At 64.1% G+C, this 20003-nt stretch overlaps 2 protein-coding genes across 2 annotated transcripts; both read left to right on the top strand.

Annotated features, from left to right (window-relative positions):
• The first annotated feature begins 122 nt into the window (after positions 1-122).
• Positions 123-6119, top strand: BCKDK (branched chain keto acid dehydrogenase kinase). The gene is made up of 12 exons (XM_064475543.1): positions 123-159; positions 1148-1362; positions 1480-1548; positions 1901-2011; positions 2730-2777; positions 2972-3091; positions 3201-3299; positions 3386-3459; positions 4102-4230; positions 4908-4997; positions 5571-5732; positions 5825-6119. The coding sequence occupies exons 2-12, from the start codon at positions 1201-1203 to the stop codon at positions 5967-5969; spliced, it is 1209 nt and encodes a 402-aa protein (XP_064331613.1). The 5' UTR covers positions 123-159; positions 1148-1200; the 3' UTR covers positions 5970-6119.
• Positions 6120-10033: 3914 nt separating this feature from the next.
• Positions 10034-18796, top strand: FUS (FUS RNA binding protein). Its single transcript, XM_064475540.1, has 15 exons — positions 10034-10168; positions 11648-11672; positions 11805-11959; positions 12045-12186; positions 12270-12439; positions 12523-12706; positions 14070-14104; positions 15185-15217; positions 16639-16745; positions 16959-17088; positions 17191-17292; positions 17380-17500; positions 17590-17717; positions 17812-17968; positions 18605-18796. The coding sequence occupies exons 1-15, from the start codon at positions 10156-10158 to the stop codon at positions 18642-18644; spliced, it is 1542 nt and encodes a 513-aa protein (XP_064331610.1). The 5' UTR covers positions 10034-10155; the 3' UTR covers positions 18645-18796.
• The last annotated feature ends 1207 nt before the right edge of the window (positions 18797-20003 follow it).

The following is a 20003-nucleotide window of genomic DNA, read 5'->3' as shown; positions in this document are numbered from 1 at the left end:
CTGGCCTGGCGCCGCGCATGCGCAGCACGCCGCCTCGCCCGCCGGTTCGGGCCGTACCATTCTGAGGGGGGCGGTAGGGGCGGTGGGTGGAGCGGACGGAGCCATTCTGAGAGGATCCCGGGGGGGGCGGTGTCTCCGGACGCCTGGGTCCGCTGGCTGGTGAGTGGGGGTGGGGCCCGAACGCCTGGGTCCCCTTTGGGGGGGGTGGGGGGCGTCCCGGACCTCGGGCCCTTGGAGGGGGGACGGGGACTGACGGGAGAAGTGGGGCCCGAACGCCTGGGTTCTCTCTGGGGGAGGGGGCTGAGGGGACATGGGGGGGGGGGGGGGGGGGGGGCGGACAGCTGGGACCCGTGAGTCGGGGGAACTGAGGGGAAAAGGGGGGCCCGGACGCCTCGATCCCCTTTTGGGGGGCGTGAAAGGGGTCTTGGAGCCCTGAGTGCCTTTTGGGGGGGACAATGAGGGGCAAAGGGGGGCTCAGACCCCTGGATCCCCTTTTGGGGGGCGTGAAAGGGGTCCTGGGCCCCCAAGTCCCTTTTGGGGGGGACAATGAGGGGCAAAGGGGGGCTCAGACACCGGGATCCCCTTTTGGGGGGCGTGAAAGGGGTCCTGGGCCCCCAAGTCCCTTTTTGGGGGGAATATGAGGGGCAAAGAGAGGCCCAGAGACCGGGATCCCCTTTTGGTGGGCGTGAAAGGGGTCCTGGGCCCCCAAGTCCCTTTTTGGGGGGAATATGAGGGGCAAAGAGAGGCCCAGAGACCGGGATCCCCTTTTGGTGGGCGTGAAAGGGGTCCTGGGCCCCCAAGTCCCTTTTGGGGGGAATATGAGGGGCAAAGAGAGGCCCAGAGACCGGGATCCCCTTTTGGTGGGCGTGAAAGGGGTCCTGGAGCCCTGAGTCCCTTTTGGGGGGGACAATGAGGGGCAAAGGGGGGCTCAGACCCCTGGATCCCCTTTTGGGGGGCGTGAAAGGGGTCCTGGGCCCCCGAGTCCTTTTTGGGGGGGACAATGAGGGGCAAAGGGGGGCTCAGACCCCTGGATCCCCTTTTAGGGGGTCCATGGGGGGCTGTGTGGGTCCCGGATGCCTGGGTCCCTTGGGGCAGGGGTCCCTGTCCCCCCCTCTTCCTACCCACCCCCCCTGGCGGCTATACCCAGGGGGGACCCCGGCATCTGGGCTGCCCTGCCCTGGCTCCCCCCCACCCCAGGAGATGCTGCGGCGGGTTTTGGGGGGCCGGCGAGGGGGGGCTCTGCCCCCCCGTCCCCCCGCCCGGGCAGCCGCCGACCAGACCCCGCCTGACCTGGCCCGGGAGCGCTCCAAAGCCGTCACCTCCTTCTACCACCAGCCCGCCATCGACATCGCTGCCGAGAAGGTGGGACCCCCGGCGTTCGGGTGGGGTAGGGGAGACCCCCAAGGTCCAGGAGGGACCCCGGTGTCTGGGGGGCGCCCCAGCATCTGGGTGACGTCACCCCCTCTGTCCCCCCAACAGCCCTCGGTGCGCTTGACGCCCACCACCATGTTGTACTCGGGGCGCTCCCAGGACGGCAGCCACATCCTGGTGAGTGGGGGTACCCCAGTGTCCCGGAGGGACCCCAATACCCAGGGGGGACCCCAGTATCCGGGGGGGGGATGCAGGTGTCCAGGTGAGGGTGGGATCTGGGTGTTTCGGGAGACCCAGGTGACTGGGCAGGGGGGACCCAGGCGTTTTGGGGAAGACCCAGGTGTCCAGGGGGGACCCAGGTATCCGGGTGGGTGGCTCTGAGAGAACGCAGGGCGACCCAGGGGTCCAGACAGATTTGGGGACCCGGGTTGTTTTGGGGACCTCGGCATCCGGCCCCCTCCCAGGGGAAGCCGGGGGTCCCGTCGAGGGGACCCAGGCGTCCGGCTGCCCCTCTTCCCCCACCCCGCAGAAGAGCGCCCGCTACCTCCAGCAAGAGCTGCCGGTGCGCATCGCCCACCGCATCAAGGGCTTCCGCAGCCTCCCCTTCATCATCGGCTGCAACCCCACCATCCTCCACGTGGTACGTCCTGCTGGGGGGACCCTGGCGTCTGGGGGGGACCCTGGCGTCTGGGGGGGACCCAGGCGTCCTGGTGGAGGACCCTGTCGTCTGGGGTGGGATCCAGGCATCTGGGGGGGACCCTGGTGTCTGGGGGGACCCAGGCATCCTGGGGGGGGACCCTGTCATCTGGGGTGGGATCCAGGCATCTTGGGGGGGACCCAGGCATCCTGGGGGGGACCCAGGTGTCTGGGGGGGACCCAGGCGTCTGGGGGGGACCCTGGTGTCTGGGGGGGACCCAGGCGTCCTGGTGGGGGACCCTGTCGTCTGGGGTGGGATCCAGGCATCTTGGGGGGGACCCAGGCATCCTGGGGGGGACCCAGGTGTCTGGGGGGGGACCCTGTCATCTGGGGTGGGATCCAGGCATCTTGGGGGGGACCCAGGTGTCCTGAGGGGGACCCTGTCATCTGGGGTGGGATCCAGGCATCTTGGGGGGGAACCCAGGCATCTGGGGGGGACACCCTGTCATCTGGGAGGGGACCCAGGCGTCCTGGGGGGGACCCTGGTGTCTGGGGGGGACCCTGGCATCCTGGGGGGAACCCAGGCATCTGGGGGGGACACCCTGTCATCTGGGAGGGGACCCAGGCGTCCTGGGGGGGACCCTGGTGTCTGGGGGGGACCCAGGCGTCTTGGGGGGGACCCCGGCATCCCGGTGCTGATACCGTGTCCTGTCCCCCCCCAGCACGAGCTGTACATCCGCGCCTTCCAGAAGCTCAGCGATTTCCCGCCGGTGAGCGTCGCCCGCTGTCCCCGTGTCCCCCGTGTCCCCGGATCGCCCCGTCCTCGCGTCACCCCCGTCCCCGCGTCACCGCGCCCTTCCCCCACGTCACCCCGTCCTTGTGCCCCCTCGTGGGTGGCCCCGGAGTGGCCCGTGCAGGCGCCCACCCCCGGGCGCGGGTGACGCCCGTGTCCCCGCGTCCCCAGATCCAGGCGCGGGGGGACGAGGCGCGGTACTGCGCGCTGCTGCGGCAGCTCTTGGAGGACCACAAGGACGTGGTGACGCTGTTGGCCGAGGGCCTGCGCGAGTGCCGACGGCACATCCAGGTACCGGGCGCCGGGGGGTCCTTTTTTTTGGGGGGTGGTGGGGTAAGGGGGGGTGGTGGGGACCCCCCCCAAGACGCCGGGGTCCCCCCTGGATGCCTGGGTCCCTCAGGACGAGCGCTTGCTGCGGCCCTTCCTGGACAAGACGCTGACGTCCCGGCTGGGGATGCGGATGTTGGCCGCCCACCACCTGGCCCTGCACGAGGACAAGGTGGGCTGGCGGCTATAGGGGGCGGGGAGGGGCACCTATAGCCCCCATAGGTGCCCCCCTCATCCCCTCCCGCCAACCCCCTGCAGCCCGACTTCGTGGGCATCATCTGCACCCGCCTGTCCCCAAAGAAGCTCATCGAGAAGTGGGTCGACTTTGCCCGGTAAGGGGCCTGTGGCGATATAGGGGTCCATAGGGGATGGTGGAGGGGGGCTATGGGGGCATGTGGGTCCTCCTGTGGGCTATAGGGGCTTCTATGGGTGTTTTGGGGGGCTATAAGCTTTTCTACGGTGGGTTGTAAGCTTTTCTGTGGGGGTTCTGTGGGTATCTGTAGGGGTCTGTAAAGGTGCTGTGGGGTTCCTGTGGGGCTATATAGGTCCCTATGAGGCTCTGTATGCTATAGGGATTCACATAAGGGCTCTTGCGGGGTTACAGGAGATTTTTGGGGGTTCTTTTGGGGCTATAGGGGCCCTACACGGCTCCCAAGGGGTTGTAGGGGGGGGCCCTGTGGCATTCCTGTAGGGTCTGTAGGGGGACTATAGGGGTTCTTATGCCGGTCTCTGTAGGGCTGTATAGGTCCTGTGGGGGTTCCTATGGAGCTGTAGGAGCCTTGCAGGTGGGGTCTATAGGCGGCTATAGGAATTCTCATGAGAGTCTTTATGGGGCTATAGGGGCCCTGGGGGGGCCCGGAGGGAGTTGTGGCGCTGGGGTAGGGGTTTCCTGGGTGTTTCTCTGAGGGCTCGTACGGGGTTGGGGTGGCAGCGGGTGACGGGGGGGTGTTGCCCGGGTGACGCGGGGTCCGCAGGCGGCTGTGCGAGCACCAGTACGGCAACGCGCCGCGGGTGCGCATCAACGGGCACGTGGCGGCGCGGTTCCCCTTCATCCCCCTGCCCCTCGACTACGTCCTGCCCGAGCTGCTCAAGAATGCCATGAGGTATGGGGGCTATAGGGGCGCTGCAGAGCGCAGGAGGGTATATAGGGGAGGTACAGGGCCAAAGAGGGGGGATGTGGGTCCTTACGAGGGAGATATGGGGTTTTCAGGGGGGGTAAGGCGGTGTGTGGGACCTTAGAGGGGGCATGCGGTCCCTTATAGGGGTGCACGGGGTTCATAGGAGGTGTATGGAGACTCCTAGTGAAGGTATGGGGTGTATACAGGATGTATGGGGTCCCGTGGGGGTTATGGGGCTCTATGGGGGTGATGTGGGGCTTTTAGGGGAGATATGGGGTTTTCAAGGGAGGGCAAAGGAGGCTACTGGGCCCTGTAGGGGGGTGTATGGGGTTCATAAAGGATGTATGGGACCTATAGAGAGTGTGTGGAGCCACGTGGGGGGTGTGGAGACCCTATAGAGGGGATATGGGGCCCTGGGGGGTGAAATGGGGCTTTATGGGGGAGGTGGGGTTTTCTGGAGTGGGTAAAGGTGGTTACAGGGCCCTGTAGAGGGTGTATACGGTCTTACTGAGCATATATGGGGCTTCTGGGATGTGTATGGAGCCATAGTGGGGTATATGGAGCCATGGAAGCGTATGGAAGGCTGTATGGGGCCATAGGGGTGTATGTGGGGGGTGTATGGGGCCACAGGGGACTATAGGGGACCATCTGGGGCGGCACAGGGCGACGATGGAGTCCCACCTCGACACCCCCTACAACGTCCCCGACATCGTGGTGACCATCGCCAACAACGACATCGACCTCGTCATCCGGTACCGGGGGGTCCCCGGGGTTGGGTGGGGGTCCCCAGGGTGTCCCCACAGATGTCCCCGAGGTGGTCTTAGCTCCCGGGGCGGTCCATGGGGTACCTCGCTGTCTTCGTGGGAGGTTCTCCACGGTGTCCCCATGTCCCCACAGAGGTTCCCCAGGCTGTCCTTGCACCCATCGGGTGGCCCCAAGGTGTTCTTAGCTACTGGGGGGTCCCCCGTGGTGTCCCCATGCCCTCAGGGATGGTCCCCATGGTGTCCCCGTGTCCGTAAGTGTCCCCGGGTGGCCTTAGTTACATGAGGGTCCCCGGGGTGTCCCCAGAGATGGTCTCTGTGGTCCCCATGTCCTCATGGGGAGGTTCTCCATGGTGTCTTCATGTCTCCATGGATGGTCTTTGTGGTGTCCCTATGAGGGGGTTCTCCACGCTGTCCCCATGGATGGTCTGCGCATTGTCCCCACGCCCGTCCCCAAGACGTTCCTCTCTGCTGAGGGTCTTCTACCCCGTCCCCTCTTCCCCTCTGGTGCCCCCCACCTTTGGGGGCTCCCCTGAGGGGTGTCCCTGGCTTGTGCCCCCCCAGGATCTCGGACCGGGGCGGTGGGATCCCTCACGACCTCCTGGACAAGGTGACCGAGTACCACTTCAGCACAGCCGAGGCCAGCGCCCAGGACCCCCGCTTGGGGGGTCCCTTCCGCAACCTCCTGGACCTCAGCAACAGCGGCCAGGCCGGCCCCATGCACGGGTACGTCACCATGGAGGGACACCAAGGGAATTCCCCCCCCACCCCACCATAAATCTTGGGGACCCCCCTGGTGACCCGTGGCTGCCCCCCAGGTTCGGGTTCGGGCTGCCCACCTCGCGGGCCTACGCCGAGTACTTGGGGGGCTCGCTGTGCCTGCAGTCGCTGCAGGGCGTGGGCACCGACGTCTACCTGCGCCTGCGCCACATCGACGGCAAGGGGGAGAGCTTCCGAATCTAGGGGGCCCGGACGCCTGGGCTCCCCCTGCCCCGCTGCCCTGGACGCCTGGGTCCCGGAGACCCCCATGTTGGACGTCCGTCGTCGTGGAGGTCAAGGTGGACCTGGAGACCCCCCCACTTTGGACACTGATGTTCAGGGAGGTCAAGTTGCTCTGGAGACCTCCATGTTGGACGTTAATCATCGTGGAGATTGAGGTGCTCCTGGAGAACCCCCCTAGGTTGGACGTTCATCATCATGGAGGTCAGGGTGGACCTGGAGACCCCCGTGTTGGATGTTCATCGTCATGGAGGTCAGGGTGGACCTGGAGACCCCCGTGTTGGACATGGATCATCATGGAGGTCGAGGTGAACCTGGAGAACCCCCCATGTTGGATGTTCATCGTCGTGGAGGTCACGGTGAACCCGGAGACCCCCCATGTTGGATGTTCATCGTCGTGGAGGTCACGGTGAACCCGGAGACCCCCCATGTTGGATGTTCATCGTCGTGGAGGTCACGGTGAACCCGGAGACCCCCCCATGTTGGATATTGATCATCGTTGAGATCGCGGTGAACCCAGAGACCCTCCATGTTGGATGTTCATCGTCGTGGAGGTCGCGGTGAACCCGGAGACCCCCCCATGTTGGATATTGGTCATCATTGAGGTTGAGGTTGAACCTGGAGACCCCCAAGTTGGACGTTCATCGTCGTGGAGGTCGAGGTGCTGCAGGAGAACCCCAAGTTGGAGGTCAAGGTGAACCTGGAGACCCCCATGTTGGACGTTGATCATCGTGGAGGTCAAGGCTGAAGCTGGAGACCCCCATGTTGGACGTTCATCGTCGTGGAGGTCGAGGTGCTCCTGGACACCTGGGTCCCTCCCCTGGACATTGGGGCGCCACCCCTCCCACCCAGGACATTGGGGTTCCTGATCCCCCACCCCACACCCCGTTTGGCTTCATTAGGGCCCCCCTCGTTAGCGGAGTGGGGTGTCGCCCTCATTAAAGCTGCAGCCAGTGCCGAGGGGAGAGGGTTTATTGGGGACCCAGGCGTCCGGGGCAGGGGAGGCGGGACGAGGAGGAGGAGGAGGGGAGTGGGGAGGAAGGCTGAGAGGCTGTCTTGGTGCCCGGAAGACCCATTTCTTGCCCCAAATCCATCTTCATCATCATCTTCCTCACCATCGTCTTCTGTCTCAGGGTGTCCATCTTCCCTACCATCTTCCTCAGCCTCTCCATCTCCCTCCTCACCATCACCTTCCTCCTCCTCAGCGTCTCCATGCTGCATGGTGTCTTCATCACCCTCTTTCTTGCGGTCTTCATCCTCCTCCTCCTCAGGGTCTCCATCTTCATCACCGTCCTTGTCCTCCTCCTCAAGGTCTCCATTGCCATCCTCCTCCTCGGGGTCTCTGCTGTCCTCTTCCTCACCACCCTCCTCCTCCTCAGGGGCCTCTGCCTTCCCCCCTTAGTGTCACCTATCCTACTCAGCGTCACCTCCCTCCTCTTCCCCGGGGTCTCCATCCTCCTCACCATCCCCTTCCTCCTCCTTGGGGCCTTCATCACAATCTTCTTCCTCAAGGTCTCCATCTAGCTCCTCACCATCGCCTTCCTGCTCCTCAGGGCCTCCATCTTCACCACCATCCCCCTCTTCAGGGTCTTCATCCTCTTCCTCAGGCTCTCCATCTTCCTCCTTACCACCTTCCTCCTCCTTGGGGTCTCCATCTTCTTCCTCACCGCCCTCCTCCTCCTCACAGGCCTCCATCTTCCCCCCTCAGTGTCACCTCTCTCCTACTCAACGTCACCTCCCTCCTCTTCCCCAGGGCCTGCGGCTTCCTCACCATCACCTTCCTCCTCAGGGCCTCCATCCTCACCACACTCCCCCTCCTCAGGGTCTTCCTCCCCGCTCTCGGGCTCTCCGTCTTCCTCCTCCTCGGGCTCTCCATCCTCTTCCTCGCTGCCCTCCTCCTCCTCCTCCTCAGGGTCTCCATCTTCCTCCTCGCCACCCTCCTCCTCCTGGGGGTCCCCGCCCTCCCGGTCAGGCGGCGGGTGACAGCAGGGACAGTCGGAGCGGTGGGACGGCTCGGCGTCGCGTTGCGGGTTGTAGAAATCTGTAGGGGGTTGGGACACGACACCCAGACACCTATAGGGGGGCGCCTATGGGGCGACCCAGGGGGCGGCGGGGGGACGGGGACACTCACCCAGCGGCCCCGGCTCCTCCAGGCGCGCCAGGAGGCTCAGCAGGGCCCGGCACGTCTCCTCGCCGCGGGCCAGCGCCAGCGCCCGCAGCCGCCGCGCCCAGCCGCGGCCCCCCGGGGGTCCCAGCGCCGCCGCCTCCGCCGGCCCCAGCGCCCCGGCCTGCCGCAGCCCCGCCAGCAGCGCCCGCCCCGGCACCCGCCGCAGCCGCCGCTCCAGCGCCCGGCCCTGCGCCCGCACCTCCGCCAGCGCCCCCGGCATGGCCGCCCGCTCGCCCGCCGGCCTGCGGGGACCGGCGCTGTGGGGGGGCGGCCGTGGGTGGGGGCGCAGCCCCGTACGAGGCAGCGGAGACTCCCCGTACGTGAGTGCCCAGCCCCGTACGAGACACTGGAGACTCCCCGTGGGTGAGCCCCCAGCTCTATAGGGGACAGCGGAGAGGCCCCAGCCCTGTACGAGACACTGGAGACTCCCCGTGGGTGAGCCCCCAGCTCTATAGGGGACAGCGGAGAGGCCCCAGCCCTGTACGAGACACTGGAGACTCCCCGTGGGTGAGCCCCCAGCTCTATAGGTGACAGCGGAGAGGCCCCAGCCCTGTACGAGACACTGGAGACTCCCCGCAGGAGAGCCCCCAGCTCTATAGGGGACAGCGGAGAGGCCCCAGCCCTGTACGAGACACTGGAGACTCCCCGCCGGAGAGCCCCCAGCTCTATAGGTGACGCCGGAGAGGCCCCAGCCCTGTACGGGCCACTGGAGACTCCCCGTGGGTGAGTGCCCAGCCCTGTACGAGACACTGGAGACTCCCCGTGGGTGAGCCCCCAGCTCTATAGGGGACAGCGGAGAGGCCCCAGCCCTGTACGAGACACTGGAGACTCCCCGTGGGTGAGCCCCCAGCTCTATAGGGGACAGCGGAGAGGCCCCAGCCCTGTACGAGACACTGGAGACTCCCCGCCGGAGAGCCCCCAGCTCTATAGGCGACGCCGGAGAGGCCCCAGCCCTACAGGAGATGGGGGAGGCTCCCCATAGGTGAGGCCCCAGCCCTATAGGTCCCACCACGCGTAGGGGCCCAGGCCTTTGGAGCCCCTCGCTGCCTCCGCTGCCCCACTGACCCCCCCACACCCCCTACAGGTCCCCCCCCCACCCCCTATAGGTCCCCCCCGGCCATGCCAACCCTATAGCTGCCCGCCCCGCCGCTCCCTACCTGCTCCCGGCCCTTACGCGCCCCCTATATGGCCCTTATAGGGGCCCCGGGTATTTTTAGGCCTGACCTTCGGGGCTGGCCAAGCCTGGCCCCCGTGAGGTCAGAGCCAGCATGGGCCCCATGGGTGCCCCCCGGGGCCGAGTCCGGGTGCGGAGGGGGTCCCTATAGGGTGGCGGGGGTCTCTTATGGATGCTGTATGGATTTGGATAGGGTAGGGCGTCTCTATGGGTGCTCTGTAGGTGTCCATAGGGCCCCTGTGAGGGAGCGGGGGCTGCTGGGTGTTGCTGTGGGGTCCCTGTGAGGGAGCAGACCCTGGCGGGCACTGCTATAGGGTCACTATAGGGTTCCTATAGGCTCCCTACGAGGGAGCGGGGGCTGCTGCGTGTCGCTATAGGGTTTCTATAGGATCCCTCCGGGAGCGGAGGTGCCGGGGGATGCTACAGCACTTCTATAGGGTCCCTGTGAAGCAGCAGATGTGGCGGCCATCACTATAGGGTCCCTGTGAGGGAGCAGACCCTGCTATAGGGTCACTATAGGGTTCCTATAGGGTCCCTACGAGGCAGCGGGGAGCGCCCGGGTCCCTGCAGCGCGGCAAGACCCCTTGGCCCCGCCCCAGCAGCCCCTGACCCCGCCCACCCACTGCCCCCGCCCCCTGGCGGACCGTACCACCGCTGAGGGGAGGTGGGAGGGTTCCCGCCGCCGCCCCCTCTCCCGCGTGCGGCGGTGGCACGCGCCGGCGGAGTCTATAAAGGGCGGGCGCTCGGCCGGGGGCGCAGTGCGGGCGCCACGTGGAGGGGGGGAAGCGCCGGAGCAGGGCGGCACCGCCATGGCCTCCAACGGTACCGGGGGAGGGTCCGGGGTGGGGGGTGTCCCTGCAGCCCCCCTCAGGCCGGGGGGAGTCCCTACGGCACCCGTCATCCGGGGGGGGGGGGGGTGTCCTTAGAGACCCTTCATCCTGGGGGGGGTGTCCCTGTGGTTGGGGGGGCGGGGGTGGTGGTGGTGTGTTGCAGCCTTCACAGCACTTGGGGGGGATGTCCTGGAGCCCCTACAGCGCTTCGGGGCGTCCCCGGAGCCCCCCAGCACCGGGGGATGCCTGGGGAGGGGGCGTGAGGGGGTCCGAAAGGCTCCCCGACCGCCCCCGCGATGCCGCTTTCATTGCGGGTTTTGGTTATGTATTTTTTTCAAACGAGCGATTTTCCATTTTATTTTTATATGTCGGTTATTGTCCAGCCGCGTAATCCTTATCGCTCTCGGGGGGGCTGTGATTTGGTGCCTCCCCCGTTTCCGCGATGCCCCGGGCTGCATTTTTTTTTCCTCCTCAGAAAATTTTCTCTTTTTGTTCGTAATTGTACAATCCGGCTTTATCCCGCCGCACTTCTTTTTTTTTGACCCTAACTCCCCTCCCCCACCGAGGTCGGGGTTTTGTTATTTTGCTTTAAAAAAAAAAAAAAAAGATCGCGGGAAAGGGGGGGGGGTGGGGGGGCGGGGGCGGACAAAGCCCCGCGCCCGGACGCACCGCGGCGGCTACGGGGAGGAAAACTAAAATCTAAGCCCAACAATTACAGGAGGAAATGGTGTGTTTTTTTTCGGTGGAATCCGGGGGTTTTGGGGGTCGCCGTGATTCCCCCCCCCCCAGGTATAACGGCTCCCCCCGCCCGCGGCCGCCATTTTGTGCGACCAGGGAGGGGCGCGGCTTTTCCATCTGCGCCACTGCCGCCATTTTGTACGCCGGGCGGAGCGCGCATGCGCGTGGGCGGGCTGCGCATGCGCCCTGGCGCTGCCGCAGTCCCTCATCCGGGTCTTGTCCTTTAAAATAAATGAAAATGAAGTAAAATCACCTCGGAGGGGGGAAACACCACCCCGGGGGGGGCTGGCGTCGCTCAGGTGGGCCTCAAAACGTTATTTTCGGGTAAAATCTACCGCCTTTCTTTCAAGTAGCTGCTCCGCTAGAAAGGCGGGAGGAGGCGAACAGCCGCCATCTTGCGGCGGGGAGTTCGGGGGGTGGGCCCAGACCCCCTTTTGTTGTGCGGGATCTAAGGAAGAGTTACGCTTTTGCGGGTGTTTCTACGTCTGTATAGTTAAATTTGTTCTTTAGGTGCTTTTTGGGGGGGGATATTTGATCTTGAAGTGCGCGTTTGTGGTCTTTAAGCGGGATAAATGCCCAGATCCGTCCATCTCATGGTTTACCTTCGCTGTCTCCATGTTTTAGTGATAAATAAGAGGTAACGTTACATATGTAAAGCAGGTAAAATTATATTCATATACGTGTGTGTTTGTTTATTCAACTAACGTTCTTCTGGGGGGTTTTGTTCCCACAGATTACAGCCAGACGGCGACCCAGAGGTACACCCCCCCCACCCCACCCCCACTTCCTCCTTAAATTGAACCTCTTGTATATCGACCCTTATAGAAATAACGTCGGGAAAGGGTGTTCTTAGGGAGATTTGACAAGGCGTCTATTAATTCTTGTGGCAGCTACGGGGCATACCCCACCCCGCCAGGGCAGGGCTACTCACAGCAGAGCAGCCAGCCCTACGGCCAGCAGAGCTACAGCAGCTACAGCCAGTCAACCGACACCTCCGGCTACGGCCAGAACAGCTACAGCTCCTCCTACGGCCAGGCCCAGAGCAGTAAGCCGGATCCCTACAACCCCCCTCTTCCCTCTACTGGGTGGTTTTTTGGGGGTGTTTCACCCCGTTTTGCACACTCGTCCAGGCTACAGCACCCAGTCGACCCCCCAAGCCTATGGCGGCACCAGCAGCTACGGTAGCGGGCAGAGCTCGCAGACCTCCTATGGGCAGCCTTCGTCCTACCCCAGCTACTCCCAGCCACCAGCAGCCAGCTCCTCTACCGGCAGGTAGGCAACAACCGCCCGGCAGCGTTGCTGTTTGGGTGAAAAAAAACCCAAGTGTTTTGATCAGCGCGGTTGATTTTTTGTAGCTATGGGAGCAGCTCACAGAGCTCCAGCTACAGCCAGCCGCCCAGCGGCGGATATAACCAACAGTCGAGCTACAGCGGGCAGCAGCAGAGCTACAGCCAGCAGTCCTACAACCCGCCCCAGAGCTACGGCCAGCAGAGCCAGTACAACAGCGGGGGTGGCGGCAGCGGCTGTGAGTGCGGCGGGGGGCGGCGCAGCAGTTTTGGGCCTAAAACTTGCAGTTTCTGCGTTCTAATTGCTGTTTTGCGGCCGTAGCTAACAGCTACGGGCAGGACCAGTCATCCATGAGCGGCGGCGGCGGTGGCGGCGGCGGTTACCAGGAGCAGAGCGGCTACGGAGGCGGCCAGCAGGAGCGGAGCCGCGGCCGGGGCGGCTACGGCCGAGGCGGCTACGACCGCGGGGGCCGCGGAAGCCGGGGCGGCCGCGGAGGCAACCTCGGGTAGGTGTCGGGGGACGGTGATTTGGGGGTGGGGATGGACACGACACGCACGATGGGATGTCGAGGGTTTGGGGGAGCAAATCCCCCCGAAACTGGGGAGGGGAGCAGGGGGAGAGGGGAGGTGAGCAGCCCCCCCCGGACGGTGCCGTGCGGCACCCCCCGCTCAAGCGGGTTTTTAACCAAAATCGGCGCACGCACCCCTAAGAAAAAATAAAACGAGCGTAGCGTGGTGCCCGGCGGGGGCGCTTGGAGGTGCCCGAAGTGGTAAGACCCGCCCCAGGAATGGGGGAAAAAAGGTGTTTTTCTGGGAAAAGAGAAACAAAACCACTCAGCAAACCTGGTTGCCAAGGTCACTTGTAGCCTCCGGTGCCGGCTCTTGGTCACGGTTGGGGGCACGTGCCCCGGGTTTTTAAAAAAAATATATATAAAAAAGAGGAAAATGGTTGGTTTTGAGGTCACTGCAGAAAACAAAAATGTTGAGTTTTGGGGAAGAAAAAAATCCGCCGGTTTTGGATATTGGGAGATGTTTGACACTGATTGATGGGTGAAAGCCAGAAGTGGAGTGTCTTTGTGGTGTCCCGGTGCACAAAGGGAGGAGGAAACGCCCCAAAAAAAAACCAGAAAAAATGATGGTGGTTTGAAAGGAAAAAAAAAAACCAAAAAGTACAAATAAGGTTTTGGGTTTGCGCGTGTGTCGCCCCCTCCGCTTTTGGGCCGAAAAAGCCGCTTTTTGGGGCGGCGAGAGGTGAGTATTGGCGGGGGCGAGCCGCGGTTGCTTGTTTGTCTTGCCGCTGCTATTGTGCCTGTTAACAAACTCTGCGTTTTGTGTGCTGCAGGTGTGAAAGGCAGCGAAACTTTCGCAATTCTCCGCTCTTTTTGGGTTAAAAAAAGGCTGAAAGGGTGAAAAGTGCAAAAAAACCCCAAACCAAATAACCATGCAAAGGGCCCCCCCCCTCCCAAAAACCCTGCAGGAAGGAGGGGGGAAAAGCAACGACGAGCGGTGGGGAGGGGGAGATGCTCCCGCTGGGGGGGCTCAGCTGACAGCAAGGGGGGGGTGCCCCCCACTTTTTTTAAAGAAAGAAAAAGGCAAAATGAGGGTTTTTAATGATTTTTTTGGATCCCCCCGGCGGGGCCGGAGAGCGCCCGGCTGCTGCGTCTGAGATGAAACGTCGCCGGCGGATGGAGACCCCCAGCCCCCTCCCAAGCGCCCCCCCCCGGCCCCCCCCCCCCCCCAAATCCACAGAACGGGGGGCTCAGCAAGGAGGAAAACTGCTCAAAAGCGCTGGTTTTGCCCCGAAACTGCGCCCCTCTTTTTAGGCAGGGGATAAAAAAAACCTCATTATCTTCTAATTTATCTCCTCAGCGGTGGTGAGCGTGGTGGCTTCAATAAATTCGGTGGTAAGTCCCAAGAGTTCGGCATTTGAACCCAAAAAAAAAAAAGTGTCTGTTTTTTTTAACCCCTTCTCTCCGCAACAGCCTGGTTGGGGGCGTTTTGGGGTGAAAAAGCCCCAAAAAAGAGCTGCGGTGGCCGGCCGGAGGCGACATCATCGGGCTGCGTCTTGGGTGTTTGAAACAAACAAAGGTCATTTTTTTGGGGGCAAACTTGGAGGAAAAAAACCAACACGCACATGGTGACCGCAGGCGGAAAAAAAGGCCGGACCGGGGAAAATGACGACTCTTGGCAAAGTGGTGGTGGTTTTTTTGTTTTTTGGTTTTTTTTTTTTGGGGGGGTGAAAACATTGGTTTTTAGCAAAACGGTTGCATGTGGTTTTAAAAACAATAATGAAAAACCTGAGGTTTGGTGCAAAGTTTGGTTCTGGGGGAAAAACGAGAAAACTTGCAATTTTGGGGCTTGTGTAAAGTGCCGGTGACCTGAGGTTGATGGAGAAAGAAAGAAAACATGCGTAAAATGGTCAAATTGCCGTTTTTGCCCCCAAACGGGGAGCGGTGAGGTGGTGAGCGCTGCAGTGTACCGACCGAACACGGAGTGTCTTGGTTTTACCCATCTTGAGAGTTCTCACACCGTTTTGGAGGGGTTTGCTGAACCGGGGCGTTGCTGGTGGTGTTTTGAGGAGGAAACAAACCAAAAGTGTGTTTTGAGACAAAAAAAGACCAAAACCTGCCACCCCAGGGGGCGCCGAGCAGAGGTGGACGACCCTGGCGCCTCGGTTTTGGGGTGAAAACCCTGGAACTGGCGATGGGCGGCGGCCTTGCGGACCCCCCCTCCCACCCCCACCCCCCCCTCAGTTTTGGAGGGCAAGTGACAAAAAAAATATGAGTGTTTCTAGGTACCGAATTGGTGGTTTTTCACCCTGACAAGGGGTGCGGGCTGAAACGGGTGGGGAAAAGGCGTTTTTTCCCCCGGTTTTCCCCTGTTCCGGTGGGTTTGGGGTGTGGGGGAGGGGATGGGGTGTGTGCCCCCCTCCTCCCCGCGGGCTAATTAACGCTTTGCCTTTTAATTTTTGCATGTGGCGAAAGGACCCCGGGACCAAGGGCCGCGGCACGATCCTGGTAATGGGGGGGGCTAATGGGGGGGTCGGGGTTTGTTGGGGGGGCTAATGGGGGGGCGGGGTTAGTTGGGGGGGCTAATGGGGGGGCGGGGTTAGTTGGGGGGCTGTTGGGGGGCGTGAGGGTTAGTTGGAGGGGCTAATGGGGGGGCGGGGGTTAGTTGGGGGGGCTGTTGGGGGGCGTGAGGGTTAGTTGGAGGGGCTAATGGGGGGGCGGGGGTTAGTTGGAGGGGCTAATGGGGGGGTCCGGGTTAGTTGGGGGCATGAGGGTTAGTTGGAGGGGCTAATGGGGGAGCGGGGTTTAGTTGGAGGGGCTAATGGGGGGGTCCGGGTTAGTTGGAGGGGCTAATGGGGGGGTCCGGGTTAGTTGGGGGGCGTGAGGGTTAGTTGGAGGGGCTAATGGGGGGGCGGGGGTTAGTTGGAGGGGCTAATGGGGGGGTCCGGGTTAGTTGGGGGGGCTGTTGGGGGGCATGAGGGTTAGTTGGAGGGGCTAATGGGGGGGCGGGGGTTAGTTGGAGGGGCTAATGGGGGGGTCCGGGTTAGTTGGAGGGGCTAATGGGGGGGTCCAGGTTAGTTGGAGGGGCTAATGGGGGGGTCCGGGTTAGTTGGAGGGGCTAATGGGGGAGCAGGGTTAGTTGGAGGGGCTAATGGGGGGGTGGGGGTTAGTTGGAGGGGCTAATGGGGGGGTCCGGGTTAGTTGGAGGGGCTAATGGGGGGGTCCGGGTTAGTTGGAGGGGCTAATGGGGGGGTCCGGGTTAGTTGGAGGGGCTAATGGGGGGTGGGGGTTAGTTGGAGGGGCTAATGGGGGGGTGGGGGTTAGTTGGAGGGGCTAATGGGGGGGTCCGGGTTAGTTGGAGGGGCTAATGGGGGGGTCCGGGTTAGTTGGAGGGGCTAATGGGGGGGTCCGGGTTAGTTGGAGGGGCTAATGGGGGGTGGGGGTTAGTTGGAGGGGCTAATGGGGGGGTCCGGGTTAGTTGGAGGGGCTAATGGGGGGGTCCGGGTTAGTTGGAGGGGCTAATGGGGGGGTCCGGGTTAGTTGGAGGGGCTAATGGGGGGGTGGGGGTTAGTTGGAGGGGCTAATGGGGGGTGGGGGTTAGTTGGAGGGGCTAATGGGGGGGTCCGGGTTAGTTGGAGGGGCTAATGGGGGAGCAGGGTTTAGTTGGAGGGGCTAATGGGGGGGTGGGGGTTAGTTGGAGGGGCTAATGGGGGAGCAGGGTTTAGTTGGAGGGGCTAATGGGGGGGCGGGGGTTAGTTGGTGCTAATGAGGGGTTGCTAATTGGGGGGGGCTAATGAGGGTGAGGGTTAACTGGGGCTGATGAGGGGGGCTGGTTAATTGTGGGGGGTAATTGGGGTAGGAAGGGGGAAGGCGCTGAGGGGGCCGCCGGGGGTCGGGGGCTGCCCGGGGCTGACGAGCTCTTCCCGCAGGCGAGCAGGATAACTCGGACAACAACACCATCTTCGTGCAGGGGCTGGGGGAGAACGTCACCATCGAGTCGGTGGCCGACTACTTCAAGCAGATCGGCATCATTAAGGTGAGCCGCGTCGTTAGCGTGTCCTTGGCGTGTCGTCACGTGTGCCTCGGCGAGCTCTAACGGTGGCCGAGGGGGGTGGGGCAGCCGCCGGTTAGCTTGTCTCGGGCGGGTGGGGTCGGGCCCTTAGCGTGCCTTCCCTGGGCCCTTAGCGTGCCTTCCCTGGGCCCTTAGCGTGTCCTTAGCGTGTCCTTAGCGTGTCGTGTCTCCCCCCAGACCAACAAGAAGACGGGGCAGCCCATGATCAACCTGTACACGGACCGGGAGACGGGCAAGCTGAAGGGGGAGGCCACCGTCTCCTTCGACGACCCCCCCTCCGCCAAAGCCGCCATCGACTGGTTTGACGGTAGGGCCCCCCCCCCAAAATCCCCCGTGCCCCCAAATCCCCCCCCCCCCCCCCCCCCCCCCGAAATGACTCTTTTTTTGGGCTTAATTTCCCTGTTTTTAGGCAAAGAGTTCTCCGGCAACCCCATCAAGGTGTCCTTCGCCACCCGACGCGCCGACTTCAACCGCGGCGGTGGGGGTGGCCGGGGCGGCCGCGGCCGAGGAGGTGAGCGAGCGTGCGCTGCGGGGCGCGCGTCTCCTTGGGGGGACCCCAAAAACCCTCCTTTTTCACCCCAAAACGCTCCTTCCCCAGGCCCTATGGGACGCGGCGGTTTTGGCGGCGGCAACAGCGGCTCCGGCGGCGGCAACCGGGGCGGCTTCCCGAGCGGCGGCGGCGGCCAGCAGCGCGCCGGCGACTGGAAGTGCCCCAACCCGTGAGCTGCTGGGAGGGAACTGGGATGGGCTGGGCGGGGCCGGGCGGGGCCATGATGTCACCAGCCCTTTTTTTCCCCGCCTCCCCCAGAGCGTGTGAGAACATGAACTTCTCGTGGCGCAACGAGTGTAACCAGTGCAAGGCCCCCAAGCCCGACGGGCCCGGCGCCCCCCACATGGGCAAATACCCGGGGGGCGGCCGCGGCGGGAACCACATGGGTAAATACCGGGGTGCCGGGGGGCGGGGCGGGGGGCCGCGCCTGCCTGGTGACCTCATCACGCCCCCCCTTTCCCTCTTTTTTTTTACCCGCAGGCGGCGGCGGCGGCGGGTTCGGCGAGGAACGGCGCGGCGGACGCGGAGGATTCGATCGCGGAGGCTACAGGGGCGGCCGGGGCGGAGACCGGGGCGGTTTCCGTGGGGGGCGAGGCGGCGACCGGGGCGGCTTCGGGCCGGGGAAGATGGATTCCAGGTAAGATGGCTGATGGGGGGCTCCCCCACCCCTTTTTGGGGGGGATGGGTGGATCTGTTCACTCTGAAACCTACTGACAACAGCTGGGAGGAGCCATCGCAACAGTGCCAGAGCAGGGCATCAGTAGGTTCCAGAGTTAACACGGTGCGGTGGCACTGCCGGCATTATGGCCTGGAGCAAACACTGCGTCGCTGCTTCCTGCTCTGAGGTGTTGGGATGGCACGTTCACTCTGGTCCCTACTGATGGTCGTGGTTAATGGGCGGGCCCGGCTTGTGGCTGCTTGTTAACTCTGGTCACTAATGATGGGCTTGAGCAAATGCTGGGCTCTCCTCATCCCTGTTAACTCTGGGCCCTACTGATGGTCACGGTTAATAGGTAGGCCCTGGTTGTGGCTCCTTGTTAATTCTGGTCCTTAACGATGGGCTTGACCAAAAGCTGAGGTCCGCGTGTTGCTGTTAATTCTGGTTCTTACTGCTGGCTATGGTTAACTCTGGTCCCTACTGATGATCATGGCTAATAGGAGGGCTTCTGGCTGCTTGTTAACTCTGGTACCTAACGATGGGCTCGACAAAAGCTGAGCTCTGTTTGTCGCTGTTAACTCTGGCCCCTACTGATGCCTCTCCTTCTCTCCGCAGGGGCGACCACCGGCAGGACCGCCGCGAGAGGCCCTACTGAGCCCCCCCCGCGCCCCCTTTACCCCCCACCCCCCACGTTTTTTATTTGGAGCCCTGCCCTTGGGCCCCCCCACCTCCCGCGGGGTCTCCCCGCTTTTAACCCTCCCCCCCTTGCCGACCCCCGACCCCCCATTAAAGTCTCGGGGGACGACATGGCCCTGCCTGGTCCTTTGTGGGGGGGGGGGGGGGGGGGGGGGGGGGCGCTGCTGCTTGTTGCCCTCATTAGGCTCCAGAGTGAACGCCCCCCTAATGAGGCACTTCCGGCCCCGTCATGGTGCTCGTTAACCCCCTTGTTAGGCCCTGACGTGGCGCAGGGCGGGGCCGGCCCCTTCCGCTCCCGTGACTTGGGCGGCGCCTATGGGGGGGGGGGCGCCTATAGGGGCTGGGGGTTACCGGGCCCCCTGGGGAGGGAGGGGGGCGGGGGGCTACAGGCGCGGTCGGTGCGTGTAGGGGGGGTGTGTGGCTGCACGCCTCTATAGGAGCCTATAGCAAGGGGGGGTGGAGCCTATAGAAACCGCATCGAGCCCCGGGGGGGGGGGGGTGGCCTGTAGTGCAGCTATAGGCGGCCCTATAGGAAAGGGAGGGGCCCCTATGGGGCAGCTGGGGTTGGTATGGGCTATAGGGACTGGGGGGGTCCTGTATAGTGTGCTATGGCGGGGGGCTGAGGCGAGGGGGAGCGCGGCCTCTAGGGCACCCTGTGGGCTCTGGAGGGGCTGGGGAGGCCCTATAGGGCCCCCGGGAGTGGGGGGGGCGGGGGGCGCGGCCCCCATCGAGGGGGCTCGGCGGGGCGGGGCTGGGGGCGTGTCCGGCAGGTGGGGGCGTGTCCGGCAGGTGGCGGCGGCGCGGGGCGGCCGGAGCGGCCAGAGCGCCATGGGGCGGCGGGGGCGGGGGTCGCTGCTGCTGCTGCCGCTGGTGCTGCTGCTGCTGCCGCCGCAGGGTGAGCCGGGGGGGTGGGGGGGCACGGGATTGTGGGGGGGGCCGGGGGGTGTAAGGGGGCACGGGATTGTGGGGGGGGGCCGGGGGGTGTGAGGGGGCACGGGATTGTGGGGGGTGGCCGGGGGGTGTGAGGGGGCACGGGATTGTGGGGGGGAGCCGGGGGGTGTGAGGGGGCACGGGATTGTGGGGGGGGGCCGGGGACTTGGGGGGTGTGAGGGGGCACGGGATTGTGGGGGGGGCCGGGGGGTGTGAGGGGGCATGGGGGACGAGGGGACACGGGGGGGACAGGGGAGGGTGAGGGGACACGGGGGGTGCGGGGACTCGGGGGGGACAGGGGAGGGTGAGGGGACACGGGGGGTGAGGGGGCACGGAGGGGACAGGGAAGGGTGAGGGGACACGGGGGGGACAGGGGAGGGTGAGGGGA

Source organism: Phalacrocorax carbo, chromosome 29 (genome assembly GCF_963921805.1).
Source record: "Phalacrocorax carbo chromosome 29, bPhaCar2.1, whole genome shotgun sequence".
Taxonomy (NCBI): domain Eukaryota; kingdom Metazoa; phylum Chordata; class Aves; order Suliformes; family Phalacrocoracidae; genus Phalacrocorax; species Phalacrocorax carbo.
The sequence above is the reverse complement of the archived record's forward strand: the minus strand, read 5'-3'. Positions and strand labels throughout refer to the sequence as shown.

What these genes read in the sequence shown, in the direction of transcription:
- BCKDK (XM_064475543.1), top strand. Translation starts at nt 1,201, where the DNA reads ATGCTGCGGCGGGTTTTGGGGGGCCGGCGAGGGGGGGCTCTGCCCCCC. An exon ending in TCGACATCGCTGCCGAGAAG is followed by an intron (nt 1,363 to 1,479) that starts GTGGGACCCCCG and finishes TCCCCCCAACAG; the next exon opens with CCCTCGGTGCGCTTGACGCC. An exon ending in AGTGCCGACGGCACATCCAG is followed by an intron (nt 3,092 to 3,200) that starts GTACCGGGCGCC and finishes TGGGTCCCTCAG; the next exon opens with GACGAGCGCTTGCTGCGGCC.
- FUS (XM_064475540.1), top strand. An exon ending in GGCCGCGGAGGCAACCTCGG is followed by an intron (nt 12,707 to 14,069) that starts GTAGGTGTCGGG and finishes TTATCTCCTCAG; the next exon opens with CGGTGGTGAGCGTGGTGGCT. An exon ending in AGCAGATCGGCATCATTAAG is followed by an intron (nt 16,746 to 16,958) that starts GTGAGCCGCGTC and finishes GTCTCCCCCCAG; the next exon opens with ACCAACAAGAAGACGGGGCA.